The 19,604-nt window shown below is 44.7% G+C and overlaps 1 protein-coding gene across 1 annotated transcript in view; it reads right to left on the bottom strand.

Annotated features, from left to right (window-relative positions):
* Positions 1-19,604, bottom strand: part of BFSP1 (beaded filament structural protein 1) — an 82,198-nt gene that overhangs the window by 31,451 nt on the left and 31,143 nt on the right. The window contains exons 3-5 of the mRNA XM_063919830.1: positions 4,983-5,078; positions 3,036-3,128; positions 302-409 (exon numbers count right to left, since the gene is read on the bottom strand). Coding sequence (XP_063775900.1) covers positions 302-409; positions 3,036-3,128; positions 4,983-5,078 — 297 coding nt within the window. The remainder of the gene's footprint in view (positions 1-301; positions 410-3,035; positions 3,129-4,982; positions 5,079-19,604) is intronic.

Here is a 19,604-nt window from a genome sequence, read left to right as displayed (position 1 = left end):
GTGGGATTTATGAAATGAATTAGGCTTTGAATTGATTTGCTGCAGTGCTGCTACAGAGTGACACATTTATAATGTGAACTGGGAATTTTCTTACTGATGTAATATTTACATATTATAGTGGAAATAAGGGGCAGAGTTATGATGTCATATGGGTGAATAAAAGATGAATAAAGGTTCAGGTGCATTTTATTGTCAAATCAGGTTTTTACTATATGTGGAGGTTTTATATCATTGTGTACGGTAGCTTATTGTTTTTTTTTGTGCAATTTTATAAATAACGCCACTGTAGCAAATGCCTTACCTCAGACTGTAGCTTACACTTCTGTGCCTGTAGCTGACATAAGATGCTCTTATATTCCTCCAGTTGGCTTTGTAGTATAGGGATTCTTCGTTCAGATATCAGCTTTTCCTAAAGAAACAAAACAAACTGGGCAATCATAATAGACAAAAGACAATGATTTAGTATAGAGGTTTACGTATTAGACAGTGGTGGTCTCCCAGTTCCAACAGTTCAGTAGGCAAAGAAAGTTTCTGCGTCCTCTTTGCCTTTGAATTCAGTAAATTTAATGATGTAAATGAATAAAATTGAATATCTTAAGAAGATGGGGCATACATCTTCATATTCTGCGTATGCATTGAGTTCATGGCCATAACTAGGGTGGCGTGACATGTGCCACCACACACGGCACCACAAGCAGGGGGAGCTGTTCTACAGCACCTGCCAAATTTCTGTATTACTGTAAAACAATCTCACATGCAGTTTTCTCCTCTTAATCCCAGCATCACCTATCTGTCCCTATCTCCCCCTCAAGCCCCTAAGCACTTACAGTCACACACTACTTTTGCTGCAGCAGGTTACATTGGGTTCCACAGGGAAACATTTGGGTAGAGTGGATCTTGATCCAGAGGCACCAACAGGCTAAAACTTTAGGTTGTCCCAGGATGCATTGGGGCCTCCTCTATAACCCCACCTCCAGGCACTGTGAGCTCAGTTTCAGTTGGTGTCTGCAGCAGCAGGTCACTTAACAGGTGGGCTGCACTGGGCTGCCCTAAAAAAGCTTTTTCTGACCAAAAATTTCTTCAAAACTGGGCTATCAGTACTGTATGTCATGGTGACACTTCTGCGCTACAACTCCATCACCTCCCAAGCAACGTTGCATACTCCCGCGGCCTGTTCCCGGGTACTTATGGCGGAGACGCTCCGGCTTTAGGCACACAGTCTCAGTCGCTCTCCTGGTTCGCGTGGTTGCTACGGGGAGGAGGTAAGAGGGTCCCCCAGTCGGGACTCGCCATTAAATCACGTTCCATGGACACTGTCACCGAGCATGGACTCCACTAGACCGCCAGGGCAATAGAACACAGGCTGGATGTATTAACGCCCCATTTAATAAGGCTCGCTAGTACCTGGGGTGAAAGTCCAGCATAGGGAGCTGGTGCTTGACCTGTAGCCTCTCTCCGGCCCAAGGCAACATCTACTGCAGATTTTCCCACCCTGGAGCTGCCTCACACTCTCCCTCACTCCCTGACTGAGACGCTGGGTGCCAATTTTATAAGCATAGTTGCGGCTATTCTCTGGGACTGCAGGGCAAGGTATACAGCCTGTATACAGCGCTGTGACTTTACAAACACTTGAGTATTCTACATGTCTTTATACAGACAGCGTTAGTTAAGAAAAAGTGTACCTATTATAGGATATATTGTACGAGTATTCTGATAAACTGTATACCTCCGGTCTAGGACTGTGTTGAGACTTCTATCCTTAATCGACACAAACCATAACCCCAAATGGGTGTAGTCAGCGATTAAGACATGTAGCTACATTGATGAAAATCGACCTTTAACAAATATACCTCTAAGGGGGGAAATTAATTAGATCTATTAATTTAACGAATATGAAAAAGGATGGTTGCCATTCAATTAGAACTCCTTTTTCTCGCCCCAGTAAATTAACTGTTTTCGGACATTAACACAGACCTATGTATTAACGGGTTTGTGGCACCCAAAAACAGGCTATTCATCTGGGATTTCTTTTCGGGTCTGAGCTGGCTGCCTTCAGGGTTAATTGAATAGTTCCGGGGGATCAATTAGCCAGTGGTAAAATACCATGGCTATCTAAATTCCCCCCTAAGTCTCCATGTTACTAGAAACAAAGGCCTGCCTGATCATTAGATGAGACTGGGTAATGATTACATTGCAGTTTCCTTTCCACTGACAACACAACTACCTGCACAGGCCATGGCCAGACCACTCCAGCCAGCTGCTGGCGTCCTCTCTATCCAGATTGGTGGTGAGCTGTACAGGGACTGGAGAGTCTACACGTGCCGTGTACACAGTGCAGCATCATTATAGCCTGCTTATTACAGATGTACAGTACATATATATATATATATATATATATATACGAAAGCCCTGACTGGCTGACTGGCTCATCACTAATTCTCTTACTTCCCGATATGTTAGGAAGCTGAAATGTAACATAGGTATTCTTCAGGTAGGAAATAGGAAAACTAAAGGGGGTTGACATAATGACATCATTACTGATGCGCGGCTTGCATTGCGTGACTGATAACGCCCAAATGGACAATCACCTCCTGTGTGTAGAATTTAATAAACTACAAAAATGGTTGTGTCACTTTTTACCGTATCTGCTACAGGTGCTCCTCGGGCAATGCCAAGAAATATGGATTAATATTTACTTACATTAATATGTCTCAAATTCACCTCTCTCTAGATGTACCACATTTTTGACGCTCATTTATATGTACAACCGTGAAAATCAGAAACTCCCGTGCCAAGAACGGGTAGAACAGCTAGTATATATATAAAGGCTAATTCTACACTCACTCACTCACTCACTCACTCACTCACTCACTCACACTCAACAAGACAGAGCCCCGGCTCCCAGCAGCAGGACTTCCAGAAACCCAGCAGCTCCTGTGTGAGTAGCGACGGCCCCCACTACCCCTATAATCCAGCCCTGGTGTCCGTCATTTTGCTGGCTTTTAACTACTTTATTATAATACTGTAGCTCTTACTTCATACATGCTGACGGTAATGGCAGTCACAGGAGGCGTTGTCTGGATAATTTGTTGCAATATGCTGACATAGGTCTGAATTTCCATGAGATTCTGTTGGGTAAACAGTTACATGTGTATTATTCACAATTGGCAAATAATTATTATTTAAGACTGACAGAGAATATGAAATGTTTCCAAGCATGAGAGCAACAGGCACAGCTGAACATTAGAGAGATACGAAGCCAACCTAATGTTTTGCTTTGAAAACTGCTCAGTGCATACAGTGAGTGATAAGATGTTTTGTTTTATAAAACTGCATTTGATCTTTACTTCATTGAACATTCCTTATGAAATGATGGGGTTGATGCGTCACGCAGTGAAAAAGGTGAAGAAATGGGTCAGAGGAGAAATTAGCCATAGCAATTAATTAGCATCTACCTATCATTTTATAGAATGTATTTGTTAAGTGCTTCCTCAAAGCTTTTAGGTTGCTATGGGCAACTTCACTATTTTCACTGCTTGGTATATCAACCCAAATGTTTGGGCAGGAAATGTACTGTATATACGAAATATAATGGGGAGACTGTAGACCGAGAGAACAGGAGAGAGAAATAACTGGATCATAGTTGCCTACCTTGCTGCGCCATCCTCCGGGAGGCTGCAGCGTGGTAGGCTAATGGGGGCGTGTATGGCGGCGATGTGGGTGGTCCAGGTGCGTGGCCGATGGGGAAAGCGAGCGGTCCAGGGGCGTGGCACCATAGTCGCATCATCGTAGTCCCGCCCCACTAGACAGTGCCGAGAAGACAGGCACTGTACAGTGGGGGGCGGAGCTATGATCACGCTAATTGCTTCATCGTATCCTCCTCGGACCGCCCACTTGTTCTCTGCTGTGGGCGGCTGAGGGGGAGTGCAGGTGCTGCCAGGAAAAGTGGGACACTTGCCCACCTTTCCAGGGGGGCCGGCAGGGAGCCTCCCGACCTTTCCGGGAGGGTAGGCAAGTATAGAGTGGATTAATGTGTGATGCATTACCATGGTGTTTGCTCTTCATAAGGTTTGTTAGCTTAAACATAGCACTTACTCCACTGTCACCTCTTTCATCTTCCCCTATCACTGGACACTGCTAATGATCTCTTACTTACACCCTTTTTCTTTTGTGTTTGAGTTGTTGTTTTTTTGCTGATGGTATTAACCCAGTCAATCCCCTGGTCTGTGTGTTACCAAGGGACCTTTGGCTGGGTTTTGATTGTTTTCATGTATATTTCATACTATATATTTTACTGATTATGGCCCTCATTCCGAGTTGTTCGCTCGCTAGCTGCTTTTAGAAGCATTGCACACGCTAAGCCGCCGCCTACTGGGAGTGAATCTTAGCTTTGCAGAATTGCGAATGAAAGATTTGCATAATTGCGAATAGAAATTTCTTAGCAGTTTCTGAGTAGCTCGACACTTACTCTGCCACTGCGATCAGTTCAGTCAGTTTCGTTCCTGGTTTGACGTCACAAACACACCCAGCGTTCGCCCAGGCACTCCCCCGTTTCTCCAGCCACTCCCGCGTTTTTCCCAGAAACGGCAGCGTTTTTTCACACACACCCATAAAACGGCCAGTTTCCGCCCAGAAACACCCACTTCCTGTCAATCACACTCCGATCACCAGAACGATGAAAAATCCTTGTTATGCCGTGAGTAAAATACCTAACTTTTGAGTAAAATAACTAAGCGCATGCGCTCTGCGAACCTTGCCCATGCGCAGTAAGCGACTAATCGCAATATAGCGAAACTCGGCAACGAGCGAACAACTCGGAATGAGGGCCTATGTTCTTTGTACCATGTACCTTGTTTCTCTGTATTTTCAGCGTTTTTAAGGTATTCTGTATATTCAATTTATTGTATACCTTTGTATATATTATAATTTTAATAATAAAATAAAAATCATTGTTTTCAAAAAATACATAGCACTTACTGCACCTTTTTGTTTCTGTCCTTTGCTGCATTAATGTCATCTTGTAGGAACTGGGATTCGATCTGAAGTTCTAGATTACTGAGTAAAGCTTCATCGGCTTCCTGCAACATACAGTAAAGACAAAAAATGTCATGCTTAAATTAAAATTACCATTGTAGTCAGAATTCTGACCTGGCTGGTACTTTAGCTCCGTCCACTTTATCTCTCTTCAAGGCTTAGTACATACAGTAGACCCCATAATCTTCTGCAGTGTGTGTCTAGCTGCAGGAATCGTATGCCCACTACCTCCCCTCACAGCTCTCACTGCTGGCAGACTTAGGGGCAGATGTATTAAGCTTGGAGAAGTGATAAAGCAGTGATAAGTGGAAAGTCATAACGCACCAGCCAATTAGCTCCTAACTGTCCTTTTTCAAACCCGTAGTGATTGGCTGGTGCGTTATCACCATCCACTTATCACTTCTTTATCACTGCTTTATTACTACTCCAGGCCTAATGCTTCTGCCCCATAGAGTTGTAGCCTCACTTTTGTCTTCTCCCCCAAGCATTATGATAGGACGGTTCCATCCTGTGAGCATTTGCAACCAGATATAACGTTGTAGGCATTGGCGTTTGGGTGCACACGGGCCCGTGGTTCCAAGGGGGGGCCACACTGTACACACTGCACCCATTTTAATACTTACCTTTCTGGAGTCCAGCGTCGGGTACTGCGGTCGCGGTGAAAATCGCCACCAAAATGGCCGCTGCACATGCGCAGTAGCCAAATTGGTCTCCAGATCATGGCGGGCGCCATGTTTCCAGACACCTGCGCATGCGCAGTAGATTCCTGCACAATGCTGGAGTCTACAGCGCCATACGGAGGGGCCCCATCCGGAGGTGCACACGGGCCCCTTTTTCTGTATATCTAGCAATGGGTCCAAAATATGGGTGTGGTATGACATGTTGATAAACATGATGTCGACCTGTTAATTATGTTGACATTATATATGTTGACAGGCATAATGTCAACACTCCTATTTTAGCCTAACCCCAACCACAGCCTAACCCTAACAATAACTGGAGCCTAACCCTAACCTACCCCTAATTTCAAATGTCGGCATGCATAATGTTGGCATTTTAAAATTGACCACATTTTGTCAGTGTGTACATTGTGAATGTTGACATGGTACATGCCGGCATTATGAACATGTCGACATTTTGACCAAACATGTCAACATCCTCAATGTCATCTTTCTGAACTTGTCAACATTACAGTGTCCACATTTTCCATGTCAACATTCTGACTATGTCCCCCAAAATACGCACTATTGTACATATTACATAATGTAATAGAAAATATTATATTGACAATAAAGGTGATATAAATGTACAGTAGGGCTGAGCATGTCACATTCATTTGATGAGGAGGAAAGTAAAAGTATAGGTTTGATAACTGACAGTCAAAAGATGGGTGATAACTTCATAGACATATAGGGGGATATTTAATTGTTTGAAAAGTCAATTGTGTGTCTGTTTTATTCCTATCCATTAGACTTTTCAAACATTTGAATTCCCCCCAATAAAATATTTATAGTCTGAGAACACTTAAAAGGAATTCTTGAAATAAAAACATACATAGCCGCCCATCACCGGTCATGCTAATCGCATATGTACTAACTTATGCAATTGGTATTGCAATACGATGACAGAGGCCGCCTGTGATACCTAACCCCCCCCCGGGAGGTGACGTCTGCAGTCAGTCCCGGGTTCCTCCTCTTCCTCCCTGCAGCCGAAAGGACAACTGGCTGTGTTGCGGGGGAGGAGGAGGTTGGGGGATTGGAGAGCACGCCAGAAAGCTGACAGCATGCAGGTGAAGGGGGGCAGCGAGAGGCGACGGGATGCGGTAAGAAGCCCATAGTCTTCTATAGGGTATTGCCATAAAAAGCGTGCAAAACCCTCCGCATTGGTAAGCAGATGGTCAGGGTTTAGTACATTTGAAAATGTGGGAAAAACCCTGAAAACAGGGTTTTTACTTTTTACAGCATTTTTCCTTTAGTAAATCCCGCCCTGATACTGTACCAGGGTTGGACTGGCCCACAGGGGCACAGGGGAAACTCCCAGTGGGCACCAGGCCCTTCATCCTCCTCTAGGTATCAGGTTCCAGATTGTGTACTTGAATTATACATATTTTACTTTATACTACAAAGAACTATGGTGTCTTTTCTAACCATTAGAGATCCCATGCACTCTCTAATGGTTAGGAAAACCAATGGGGCAGCTGGCCACACTCCCCTTTGTAGACTGGCCACGTCCCTAAACATGGGCCCCCACCACTTCATGCCCCAGTCCGACCCTTTACTGTACTGGAAGTTATACAAGAGAAAACAGCTCACTAGAGCAAAGAGGTTTATTTACCAATCTTTCTCCATGTCTAATCATTGTGCTTCAGATATAGCTTTTGTCAGTAGATCTTGTACTGTATATGCGCATTTATGTTACTCCGCACTCCATAGCTCTTACAGCAACTAATATTCTTGCATTAAGAACAAGTGTTTCTTAGTAATTAATGTCATTACTGATAATGGGAGATCCTTGAAAATACATTAGTAGAACCCGAATTAGACTACTTATTATTCTATAAAAAAAAAAATCATAAAGCCAATTCATTAGTCTGCTAAGACCTATAAATTCTAAAACTCTAATAAGTACACTCTAGATTTTCTTAATTAGTTTTTGAATTTTCCTATAAATAAAATGGATGGCTAAAATGTATCGTATATAGAGGCATTATACATGTGCCCCTATATTTAAAATGGTGAGTCATGCGATTAGACGGGTCACTGTGTCTGCTGGGCATCCCCTGGAGCAATGGCGCCCTAGGTGTTCGCTATTTCCAGGATTGACTCTGAATTCAAAGACTGAACTTCGCAGCTTATCAAAGTCAATATGTACTTTGGTGGATTTAGCAGGACTATATGTAATTGATTGGAATCTGGATAAAGTCCTTTAACCAAGGAGACTAAATGAAAGCTATCTTATTGCATTGTCGTATCGTATGTTCTAGATGCAGTGTGCAGGTCTAAAGCAAAAGGCACATATCACTCTACTGTAATTTGTGGAGATCAAACCAAGTAGTTATTTGATTGCTCTAGAGATGTGTGGTTCCAGAAATCAGAATCTCTACAAATATTCTGGATCCGAACTAGTGATGTGCACCGGACATTTTTCGGGTTTTGTGTTTTGGTTTTGGATTCGGTTCCGCGGCCGTGTTTTGGATTCGGACGCGTTTTGGTAAAACCTCCCTGAAAATATTTTGTCGGACACTGGTGTATTTTGGATTCGGGTGTTTTTTTTTACAAAAAACACTCAAAAACAGCTTAAATCATAGAGTTTGGGGGTCATTTTGATCCCATAGTATTATTAACCTCAATAACCACAATTTCCACTCATTTTCAGTCTATTCTGAACACCTCACACCTCACAATATTATTTTTAGTCCTAAAATTTGCACCGAGGTCGCTGGATGACTAAGCTAAGCGACCCAAGTGGCCGACACAAACACCTGGCCCATCTAGGAGTGGCACTGCAGTGTCAGACAGGATGGCACTTCAAAAAAATAATGTCCCCAATCAGCACATGATGCAAAGAAAAAAAGAGGTGCACCAAGGTCGCTGGATGGCTAAGCTAAGCGACACAAGTGGCCGACACAAACACCTGGCCAATCTAGGAGTGGCACTGCAGTGTCAGGCAGGATGGCACTTCAAAAAAATAGTCCCCGAACAGCACATGATGCAAAGAAAAATGAAAGAAAAAAGAGGTGCAAGATGGAATTGTCCTTGGGCCCTCCCACCCACCCTTATGTTGTATAAACAGGACATGCACACTTTAACAAACCCATAATTTTAGCGACAGGGTCTGCCACACAACTGTGACTGAAATGACTGGTTGGTTTGGGCCCCCACCAATAAAGAAGCAATCAATCTCTCCTTGCACAAACTGGCTCTACAGAGGCAAGATGTCCACCTCCTCCTCATCGTCCGATTCCTCACCCCTTTCACTGTGTACATCCCCCTCCTCACAGATTATTAATTCGTCCCCACTGGAATCACCATCTCAGGTCCCTGTGTACTTTCTGGAGGCAATTGCTGGTGAATGTCTCCACGGAGGAATTGATTATAATTCATTTTGATGAACATAATTTTCTCCACATTTTCTGGAAGTAACCTCATACGCCGATTGCTGACAAGGTGAGCGGCTGCACTAAACACTCTTTCGTAGTACACACTGGAGGTGGGCAACTTAGGTAAAATAAAGCCAGTTTCTGCAAGGGCCACCAAATTGCCTCTTTTTCCTGCCAGTATACGTACGGACTGTCTGACGTGCCTACTTGGATGCGGTCACTCATATAATCCTCCACCATTCTTTCAATGGTGAGAGAATCATATGCAGTGACAGTAGACGACATGTCAGTAATCGTTGGCAGGTCCTTCAGTCCGGACCAGATGTCAGCACTCGCTCCAGACTGCCCTGCATCACCGCCAGCGTGTGGGCTCGGAATTCTTAGCCTTTTCCTTGCTCCCCCAGTTGCGGGAGAATGTGAAGGAGGAGCTGTTGACGGGTCACGTTCCGCTTGACTTGACAATTTTCTCACCAGCAGGTCTTTGAACCTCTGCAGACTTGTGTCTGCTGGAAAGAGAGATCCAACGTAGGTTTTAAATCTAGGATCGAGCACGGTGGCCAAAATGTAGTGCTCTGATTTCAACAGATTGACCACCCGTGAATCCTGGTTAAGCGAATTAAGGCTCCATCCACAAGTCCCACATGCCTAGCGGAATCGCTCTGTTTTAGCTCCTCCTTCAATGTTTCCAGCTTCTTCTGCAAAAGCCTGATGAGGGGAATGACCTGACTCAGGCTGGCAGTGTCTGAACTGACTTCACGTGTGGCAAGTTCAAAGGGCTGCAGAACCTTGCACAACGTTGAAATCATTCTCCACTGCGCTTGAGTCAGGTGCATTCCCCCTCCTTTGCCTATATCGTAGGCAGATGTATAGGCTTGAATGGCCTTTTGCTGCTCCTCCATCCTCTGAAGCATATAGAGGGTTGAATTCCACCTCGTTACCACCTCTTGCTTCAGATGATGGCAGGGCAGGTTCAGGACTGTTTGCTGGTGCTCCAGTCTTCGGAACGTGGTGGCTGAATGCCGAAAGTGGCCCGCAATTCTTCGGGCAACCGACAGCATCTCTTGTACGCCCCTGTCGTTTTTTAAATAATTCTGCACCACCAAATTCAATGTATGTGCAAAACATGGGACGTGCTGGAATTTGCCCAGATGTAATGCACGCACAATATTGCTGGCATTGTCCGATGTCACAAATCCCCAGGAGAGTCCATTTGGGGTAAGCCATTCTGTGATGATGTTCCTCAGTTTCCGTAAGAGGTTGTCAGCTGTGTGCCTCTTCTGGAAAGCGGTGATACAAAGCGTAGCCTGCCTAGGAACGAGTTGGCGTTTGCGAGATGCTGCTACTGGTGCCGCCGCTGCTGTTCTTGCTGCGGGAGGCAATACATCTACCCAGTGGGCTGTCATAGTCCTGAGTCTGCCCTGCTCCACTTGTCCACATGTCCGTGGTTAAGTGGACATTGGGTACAACTGCATTTTTTAGGACACTGGTGACTCTTTTTCTGAGGTCTGTGTACATTTTCGGTATCGCCTGCCTAGATAAATGGAACCTAGATGGTATTTGGTACCGGGGACACAGTACCTCAATCAAGTCTGTAGTTGCCTGTGAATTAACGGTGGATAACGGAAACACGTTTCTCACCGCCCAGGCTGCCAAGGCCTGAGTTATCCGCTTTGCAGCAGGATGACTGCTGTGATATTTCATCTTCCTCGCAAAGGACTGTTGGACAGTCAATTGCTTACTGGAAGTAGTACAAGTGGTCTTCCGACTTCCCCTCTGGGATGACGATCGACTCCCAGCAGCAACAACAGCAGCAGCGCCAGCAGCAGGAGGCATTACACTCAAGGATGCATCGGAGGAATCCCAGGCAGGAGAGGACTCGTCTGACTTGACAGTGACATGGCCTGCAGGACTATTGGCTTTCCTGTGCAAGGAGGAAATTGACACTGAGGGAGTTGGTGGTGTGGTTTGCAGGAGCTTGGTTACAAGAGGAAGGGATTTAGTGGTCAGTGGACTGCTTCCGCTGTCATCCAAAATTTTGAACTTGTCACTGACTTATGATGAATGCGCTGCAGGTGACGTATAAGGGAGGATGTTCCGAGGTGGTTAACGTCCTTACCCCTATTTATTACAGCTTGACAAAGGCAACACACGGCTTGACACCTGTTGTCCGCATTTGTGTTAAAATAATTCCACACCGAAGAGGTGATTTTTTTTGTAATTTGACCAGGCATGTCAATGGCCATATTCGTCCCACGGACAACAGGTATCTCCCCGGGTGCCTGACTTAAACAAACCACCTCACCATCAGAATCCTCCTTGTCAATTTCCTCCGCAGCGCCAGCAACACCCATATCCTCATCCTGGTGCACTTCAACAGTGACATCTTCAATTTGACTATCAGGAACTGGACTGCGGGTGCTCCTTCCAGCACTTGCAGGGGGCGTGCAAATGGTTGAAGGCGCCACCTCTTCCCGTCCAGTGTTGGGAAGGTCAGGCATCGCACCCGACACAATTGGACTCTCCTTGGGGATTTGTGATTTAGAAGAACGCACAGTTCTTTGCTGTGCTTTTGCCAGCTTAAGTCTTTTCATTTTTCTAGCGAGAGGATGAGTGCTTCCATCCTCATGTGAAGCTGAACCACTAGCCATGAACATAGGCCAGGGCCTCAGCCGTTCCTTGCCACACCATGTCGTAAATGGCACATTGGCAAGTTTACGCTTCTCCTCAGACGCTTTTAATTTTGATTTTTGGGTCATTTTACTGAACTTTTGTGTTTTGGATTTTACATGCTCTCTACTATGACATTGGGCATCGGCCTTGGCAGACGACGTTGATGGCATTTCATCGTCTCAGCCATGACTAGTGGCAGCAGCTTCAGCACGAGGTGGAAGTGGATCTTGATCTTTCCCTATTTTACCTTCCACATTTTTGTTCTCCATTTTTTAATGTGTGGAATTATATGCCAGTATCAATAGCAATGGCCTACTACTATATATACTGCGCACAACTGAAATGCACCACAGGTATGGATGGATAGTATACTTGACGACACAGAGGTAGGTAGAGCAGTGGCCTACTGTACCGTACTGCTATATATTATATACTGGTGGTCAGCAAACTGTGCAAAACTGAAATGCACCACAGGTATGGATGGATAGTATACTTGACGACACAGAGGTAGGTAGAGCAGTGGCCTACTGTACCATACTGCTATATATTATAAACTGGTGGTCAGCAAACTGTGCAAAACTGAAATGCACCACAGGTATGGATGGATAGTATACTTGACGACACAGAGGTAGGTAGAGCAGTGGCCTACTGTACCGTACTGCTATATATTATATACTGGTGGTCAGCAAACTGTGCAAAACTGAAATGCACCACAGGTATGGATGGATAGTATACTTGACGACACAGAGGTAGGTAGAGCAGTGGCCTTCTGTACCGTACTCCTATATATTATACACTGGTGGTCAGCAAAATTATGCACTGTACTCCTACTATATACTACAATGCAGCACAGATATGGAGCGTTTTTCAGGCAGAGAACGTATAATACTGGTGGTCACTGGTCAGCAAAACTCTGCACTGTACTCCTCCTATATAATACTGCTGGTCCCCAGTCCCCACAATAAAGCAGTGTGAGCACAGATATATGCAGCACACTGAGCACAGATATGGAGCGTTTTTCAGGCAGACAACGTATACTGGTGGTCACTGGTCAGCAAAACTCTGCACTGTACTCCTCCTATATAATACTGCTGGTCCCCAGTCCCCACAATAAAGCAGTGTGAGCACAGATATATGCAGCACACTGAGCACAGATATGGAGCGTTTTTCAGGCAGACAACGTATAATACTGGTGGTCACTGGTCAGCAAAACTCTGCACTGTACTCCTCCTATAATACTGCTGGTCCCCAGAATAAAGATATTTGCACTGCAGCCCCCTGAAACAAAGTGAGAGGACGCCAGCCATGTCCTCTCACTATCATTTCCAATGCACGAGTGAAAAATGGCGGCGACGCGCGGCTCCTTATATAGAATCCGAATCTCGCGACAATCCGACAGCGGGATGATGACGTTCGGGCGCGCTCGGGTTAACCGAGCAAGGCGGGAGGATCCGAGTCTGCTTCGGAACCGTGTAAAAAGGTTGAAGTTCGGGGGGGTTCGGATTCCGAGGAACCGAACCCGCTCATCACTAATCCGAACTAAAACCCGGTCTGGGTGTCCCGATGAGATCTGATCCGAACCAGGACTAGATTCAGATCTTCCCATGGTTCAGAGTTTGTATTTTAAATTCAAATTTTGTGTTTTGGATTGCAAAAATGTCAAGATTTTAGCTGTTTTTATGGATTTTTATCAATGATTATCGATTTTTTTTTATCGATTTGTAACCAAATCCAGACCTAAACACTTGAGGGTGATTTTGCCAATATCAAAACACGATGATGAATTAGAACCAAAACCAAGACACTGGGATCAGCACACATCTCTAGATTGCACAATGGAAACCATCGGTGTCTGGTGTTATGTCTTCATAAAGGAAAATGATAGGTAAGAATGACATAGATATTTCCTTATGAGGCTATACTGTAAGTAGAATTCAGGGACTGATGAGAAGCTGTAGGCAATGCCAATATTTATGGAGTTGAGTGATTATCAGCCGACTGCGCATGCGTCTATGTCACACTGCGCATGTGCCAAGGTGCTTTAGTGAATTTGCTCACAGCAAGGATTGTCAGTGATAGTCAGGGCAGTCGAGAGCCGGGCTTGGCCCAGGTACTTTTCAAGGGCCGTGGCCTAATCACAGGAGGTGTGGTCATGTACCCTTAGCAGAAAATACTGAAAAAAAATAGTATTTTAAGCTCCTCCAGGGTCACACTGCAGCCCAGCATACAGCAGTGAGTGCTGGGCTGAGGAGAAGAGCTGCAGCTGCTGCTGCCAGGTAAGGGGGAGGGGGCCTGGGCCCCTACTGAAGCCTCACTGGGCCCCTCCATCAGACCTAGGCCCAGGTAATTTGTACCCTCTCCCCCTTTCTCTTGGCACCATTAGTCAGCGACCATTTGGGGGTGGTAACAGGGAGTGGCAGCAAAAATGCAGGTGTGATGTGGCTGTGGGATTCGTTTAATTTGCCGGCTGTCGGGAATCCGGTGGTCAGGATACCGACGCCGGAATCCCGCCAGTCGACAATGCCACCAGCTGGATTCTTGGCAAAACAGGACTGTTCCCACTCATGGGTGTCCATGACACCCATAGAGTGGGAACAGACACTGTGGCGAGTGCAGTGAGCCAACAAGCCCACAAGGGGACTCTTTGTGTTCGACCCACTGCCAGCATTCTGACGGCAGGATGCCGCTATCGGGATATGGACAGCCGGAATCCCGCCGGCCGGTAAATCATACTGAATCTGCGGCCATTTTTGGGGAGTGCATCAGCCTACAGCTACTATCCCGCTTGCCGAAAACAAGGAAATTGGGGACTCGTTTCATGAAAATATCCTGCAAAATGCGTGTTGTGTTAATATTTGCTTTCAATGTTTTCACTCACCATTAGTAAGTTTACTTCACAAAAATACCACTTGCTCTTGTGGATGCAGATACGATGCATGTTACATCTAGGAAAGCGTTTTGTTTAGTTTTTCTGCATAACTAGCAATGGCCACATTCAAGATGAGTGATGTCATATGAGAGGTCTGTAAATATTTCCATAGAGCCGTCACATGGGATAATGTGCTCAAAAAAGTGTAGCCCAGATAATTTAGCCAATAGCATCAGGGAGTATTAGAGACAGATGTAGTGGGTGGGCAGTAAGCTGGGACATCACTTTAACTCGGACTTGTGGACCAGTGACAAAAACTGCAAAAATGTGTGATTTCATTTGTAAAACATTTGCAGAGTGGAACGCTGGTGAGCAGATGTGCTCGTAACCATTGTGCTGCCTGTTGTGGAAATAACATCATTACTTTCCTATTTCCTTTATCGTTTCTAAGCTGTAACAAATATATTCACTTGAAGTGGTGCTGTTAACATAGAATCCTCTATTACAGGTGTAAAAAACATATACATTTGCATTTTCAAATTAATTACACCCCAAAATATGTTTTTGCTCCCCTCTAACATTGCTGAGACATTCACCTAATTGCCAGAACCAATATTTTCCTCTTTATATCACTGGCCCTGATTACACAGAGATGTGATGATCGTAGAAGATTATTGTGTTTCTCACAGTTGCCCCTATATCTTTAACCCCTTGACTAGCACATTTTTTCTCCAAAAACAGCTCAGAAATTGTCGTTTTTGTTTTTGTTTTTACGATTTTTTTATATATAAATATATATATATATATATATATATATATGGGCATGTTTACACTGGAAAAGAGGAGACTAAGAGGGGACATGATCAACATCTACAAATATATAAGGGGACAATACACAGAGCTTGCGCGGGAACTGTTTTTGGTTAGATCAACACAGAGGACTCGTGGACACTCGCTCAGGTTAGAGGAGAGGAGATTCCGCACAATACGGCGTAAAGGCTTTTCCATGGTAAGGACAATACGTGTTTGGAATTCCCTGCCTGGCGGACTCAGTCAACACCTTTAAGAATGGGTTAGATAAATTCCTAATGGATAAGGATATCCAGGGTTACGGTGCATAGTCACGCACTATAGTTACTATAAAAAGAGGGATAAAACACAACGGCTGTCATCAGCATCAGTCAAAATTTTAGACCAATTAATCCTGCATAGGAGACCCCAAATAGGTTGAACTCGATGGACAATTGTCTTTTTTTCAACCTTAGATACTATGGGGTTTATTTACTAATATTCGTGTTTTGGCCGTTTTGAAGGGTGTTTGAACTCGAATGGTATCGGGTGCATTTTACTGCAACTTTTTGAATCCTGATACGATCATTCACTAAGCTGCTGAGTTTTGCACAATCGTTTTTTCCGATGTCGATGTGATTCGTAATATCAGGCAGTGTTTTACGGGAGTGATGAGTAAAACACTGCCTGAAAAAACACAAAGAATCCCGGCCGGATCTGTGAGATCCGTGCAGGGCTTCATTGTGTACCTTAAAAAGTTGATTAAAGTCTTAAAAAATCTGGAAAAAATTGCGTGGGGTCCCCCCTCCTAAGCACAACCAGCCTCGGGCTCTTTGAGCCGGTCCTGGTTGAAAAAATATGGTGAAAAAAATGACAGGGGTTCCCCCATATTTATTCAACCAGCACCGGGCTCTGCGCCTGGTCCTGGTTCCAAAAATACGGGGGACAAATAGCGTAGGGGTCCCCCGTATTTTTAAAACCAGCACCGGGCTCCACTAGCCAGGTACATAATGCCACAGCCGGGGGACACTTTTATACTGGTCCCTGCGGCCCTGGCATTACATACCCAACTAGTCACCCCTGGCCGGGGTACCCTGGAGGAGTGGGGACCCCTTCAATCAAGGGGTCCCCCCCCTCCAGCCACCCAAGGGCCAGGGGTGAAGCCCGAGGCTGTCCCCCCCCATCCAAGGGCGGCGGATGGGGGGCTGATAGCCTTGTGAAAAATTGTGAATATTGTTTTTAGTAGCAGTACTACAAGTCCCAGCAAGCCTCCCCCACAAGCTGGTACTTGGAGAACCACAAGTACCAGCATGCGGTGGAAAACCCGGCCCGCTGGTACCTATAGTACTACTACTAAAAAAATACCCCAATAAAAACAGGACACACACACCGTGACAGTACAACTTTATTACATACATGCACACCAACATACACACATACTTACCTATGTTCACACGAGGCTCGGTCCTCTTCTCCATGTAGAATCCTTGGGGTACCTGTGAAAAAAATGATACTCACATAATCCAGTGAAGAATCCGACCTTTGAATAATCCACGTACTTGGCAAAAAAATAAAACGGAAACCCGACCACGCACTGAAAGGGGCCCCATGTTTACACATTGGACCCCTTTCCCCGACTGCCAGGACCGCCCCTGACTCCTGTCAAAGAGGGTCCCTTCAGCTAATCAGGGAGCGCCACGTCGTGGCACCCTCCTGATTGGCTGTGTGCTCCTGTAGTGTCTGTCAGCGCCTATGCGCTCCATTGTAGCCAATGGTGGGAACTTTGCGGTCAGCGGTTGACCGAAAGTAACCTCACCGCTGACCGCAAAGTTCCCACCATTGGCTACAATTTTTGCTGCTTTTTTTAACGAATCGAAAAAAAACAGACCCGCACTTGAGCACTCAGAAACTAACACCCAAATACGAATGAATAGTGAATGCCCGTATTCTATGAAATAACAGCCGCGTTTGACCGATGGTCTATTCATTCGTATTTCGGAAGGTTGTCATTCAAACCATTACGAATAGACCAGACACTGCCGAGATTGGTGCTTAGTGAATTCCCGGATTGGGACTTAGAAAAAAAAACACAAATCGGCCAAACTCGGATTATCTATCTATCTATCTATCTATCTATCTATCTATCTATCTATCTATCTATCTATCTATCTATCTATCTATCTATCTATCTCTATATATATATATATATATATATATATATATATATATATATATATATGTATAAAGAAAGCTAACAGCGCCAAGATGCCGTTTTCACTAAAAACACTAGTAGTTTAACCATGAAATATTGTAACTGTTGCCTCCTGGTGGACACTCCCTTTATAAGATAGGGCGTCCAGTGATACTTTATTTTAGGCTATGTTCTGTAAATAAATCATTATTACTTTTACGTTCTTATTGGTATAGTCTCCTGCCATTTATGACACCATTGGTCGCTTAATATCACCTTATCCCCCCCTTTATATATATATATATATATATATATATATATATAATCAAATATTGTTTTTCCCCTCAAACATCGGAACATCGGACCAACAACATCATAAACCATCGTGACCATAGCAACTTTGATTTCCCCAACAGCTACTCATCAGGAGGGTGGGGGGTTAATTTACATTTCACAAGCAACTGTTCCTTAGAGATGTGCACCGGAAATTTTTCGGTTTTTGTGTTTTGGTTTTGGATTCGGTTCCACGGCCATGTTTTTGATTCGGACGCGTATTTGGCAAAATCTCCCTGAAAATTTTTTGTTGGATTCGGGGGATTCGGGTGTGTTTTGGATTCGGGTGTTTTTTTTCAAAAACCCCTCAAAAACAGCTTAAATCATAGAATTTGGGGGTAATTTTGATCCTATAGTATTATTAACCTCAATAACCATAATTTCCACTCATTTTCAGTCTATTCTGAACACCTCACAATATTATTTTTAGTCCTAAAATCTGCACCGAGGTCGCTGGATGACTAAGCTAAGCGACCCACCTGGCCCATCTAGGAGTGGCACTGCAGTGTCAGACAGGATGGCACTTATAAAAATTGTCCCCAAACATCACATGATGCAAAGATAAAAAAAAAAAAGCGGTGCAAGATGGAATTGTCCTTGGGCCCTCCCACCCACCCTTATGTTGTATAAACTAGAGATGAGCGGGTTCGGTTTCTTTGAATCCGAACCCGCACGAACTTCACTTTTTTTTTCACGGGTCCGAGCGACTCGGATCTTCCCGCCTTGCTCGGTTAACCCGAGCGCGCCCGAACGTCATCATGACGCTGTCGGATTCTCGCGAGACTCGGATTCTATATAAGGAGCCGCGCGTCGCCGCCATTTTCACACGTGCATTGAGATTGATAGGGAGAGGACGTGGCTGGCGTCCTCTCCATTTAGATTAGATTTAGAAGAGAGAGAGAGAGAGAGATTGCTGTGATACTGTAGATTAGAAGAGAGTGCAGAGTGCAGACAGAGTTTAGTGACTGACGACCACAGTGACCAGTGACCACCAGAGACAGTGCAGTTGTTTGTTTTATTTAATATATCCGTTCTCTGCCTGAAAAAAACGATACACAGTCACACAGTGACTCAGTCTGTGTGCACTGCTCAGCCCAGTGTGCTGCACATCAATGTATTGTATATAAAGCTTATAATTGTGGGGGAGACTGGGGAGCACTGCAGGTTGTTATAGCAGGAGCCAGGAGTACATGATAAATAATATTATATTAAAATTAAACAGTGCACACTTTTGCTGCAGGAGTGCCACTGCCAGTGTGACTAGTGGTGACCAGTGCCTGACCACCAGTATATTAGTAGTATTGTATACTATCTCTTTATCAACCAGTCTATATTAGCAGCAGACACAGTACAGTGCGGTAGTTCACGGCTGTGGCTACCTCTGTGTCGGCACTCGGCAGGCAGTCCGTCCATCCATAATTGTATTATATACCACCTAACCGTGGTTTTTTTTTTCTTTCTTTATACCGTCGTCATAGTCATACTAGTTGTTACGAGTATACTACTATCTCTTTATCAACCAGTGTACAGTGCGGTAGTTCATGGCTGTGGCTACCTCTGTGTCGGAACTCGGCAGGCAGTCCGTCCATCCATAATTGTATTATAATATATACCACCTA

This window comes from Pseudophryne corroboree, chromosome 4 (genome assembly GCF_028390025.1).
Source record: "Pseudophryne corroboree isolate aPseCor3 chromosome 4, aPseCor3.hap2, whole genome shotgun sequence".
Lineage (NCBI taxonomy): Eukaryota > Metazoa > Chordata > Amphibia > Anura > Myobatrachidae > Pseudophryne > Pseudophryne corroboree.
Note: the sequence above shows the minus strand (reverse complement) of the source record. Positions and strands in the feature narration are given on the sequence as shown.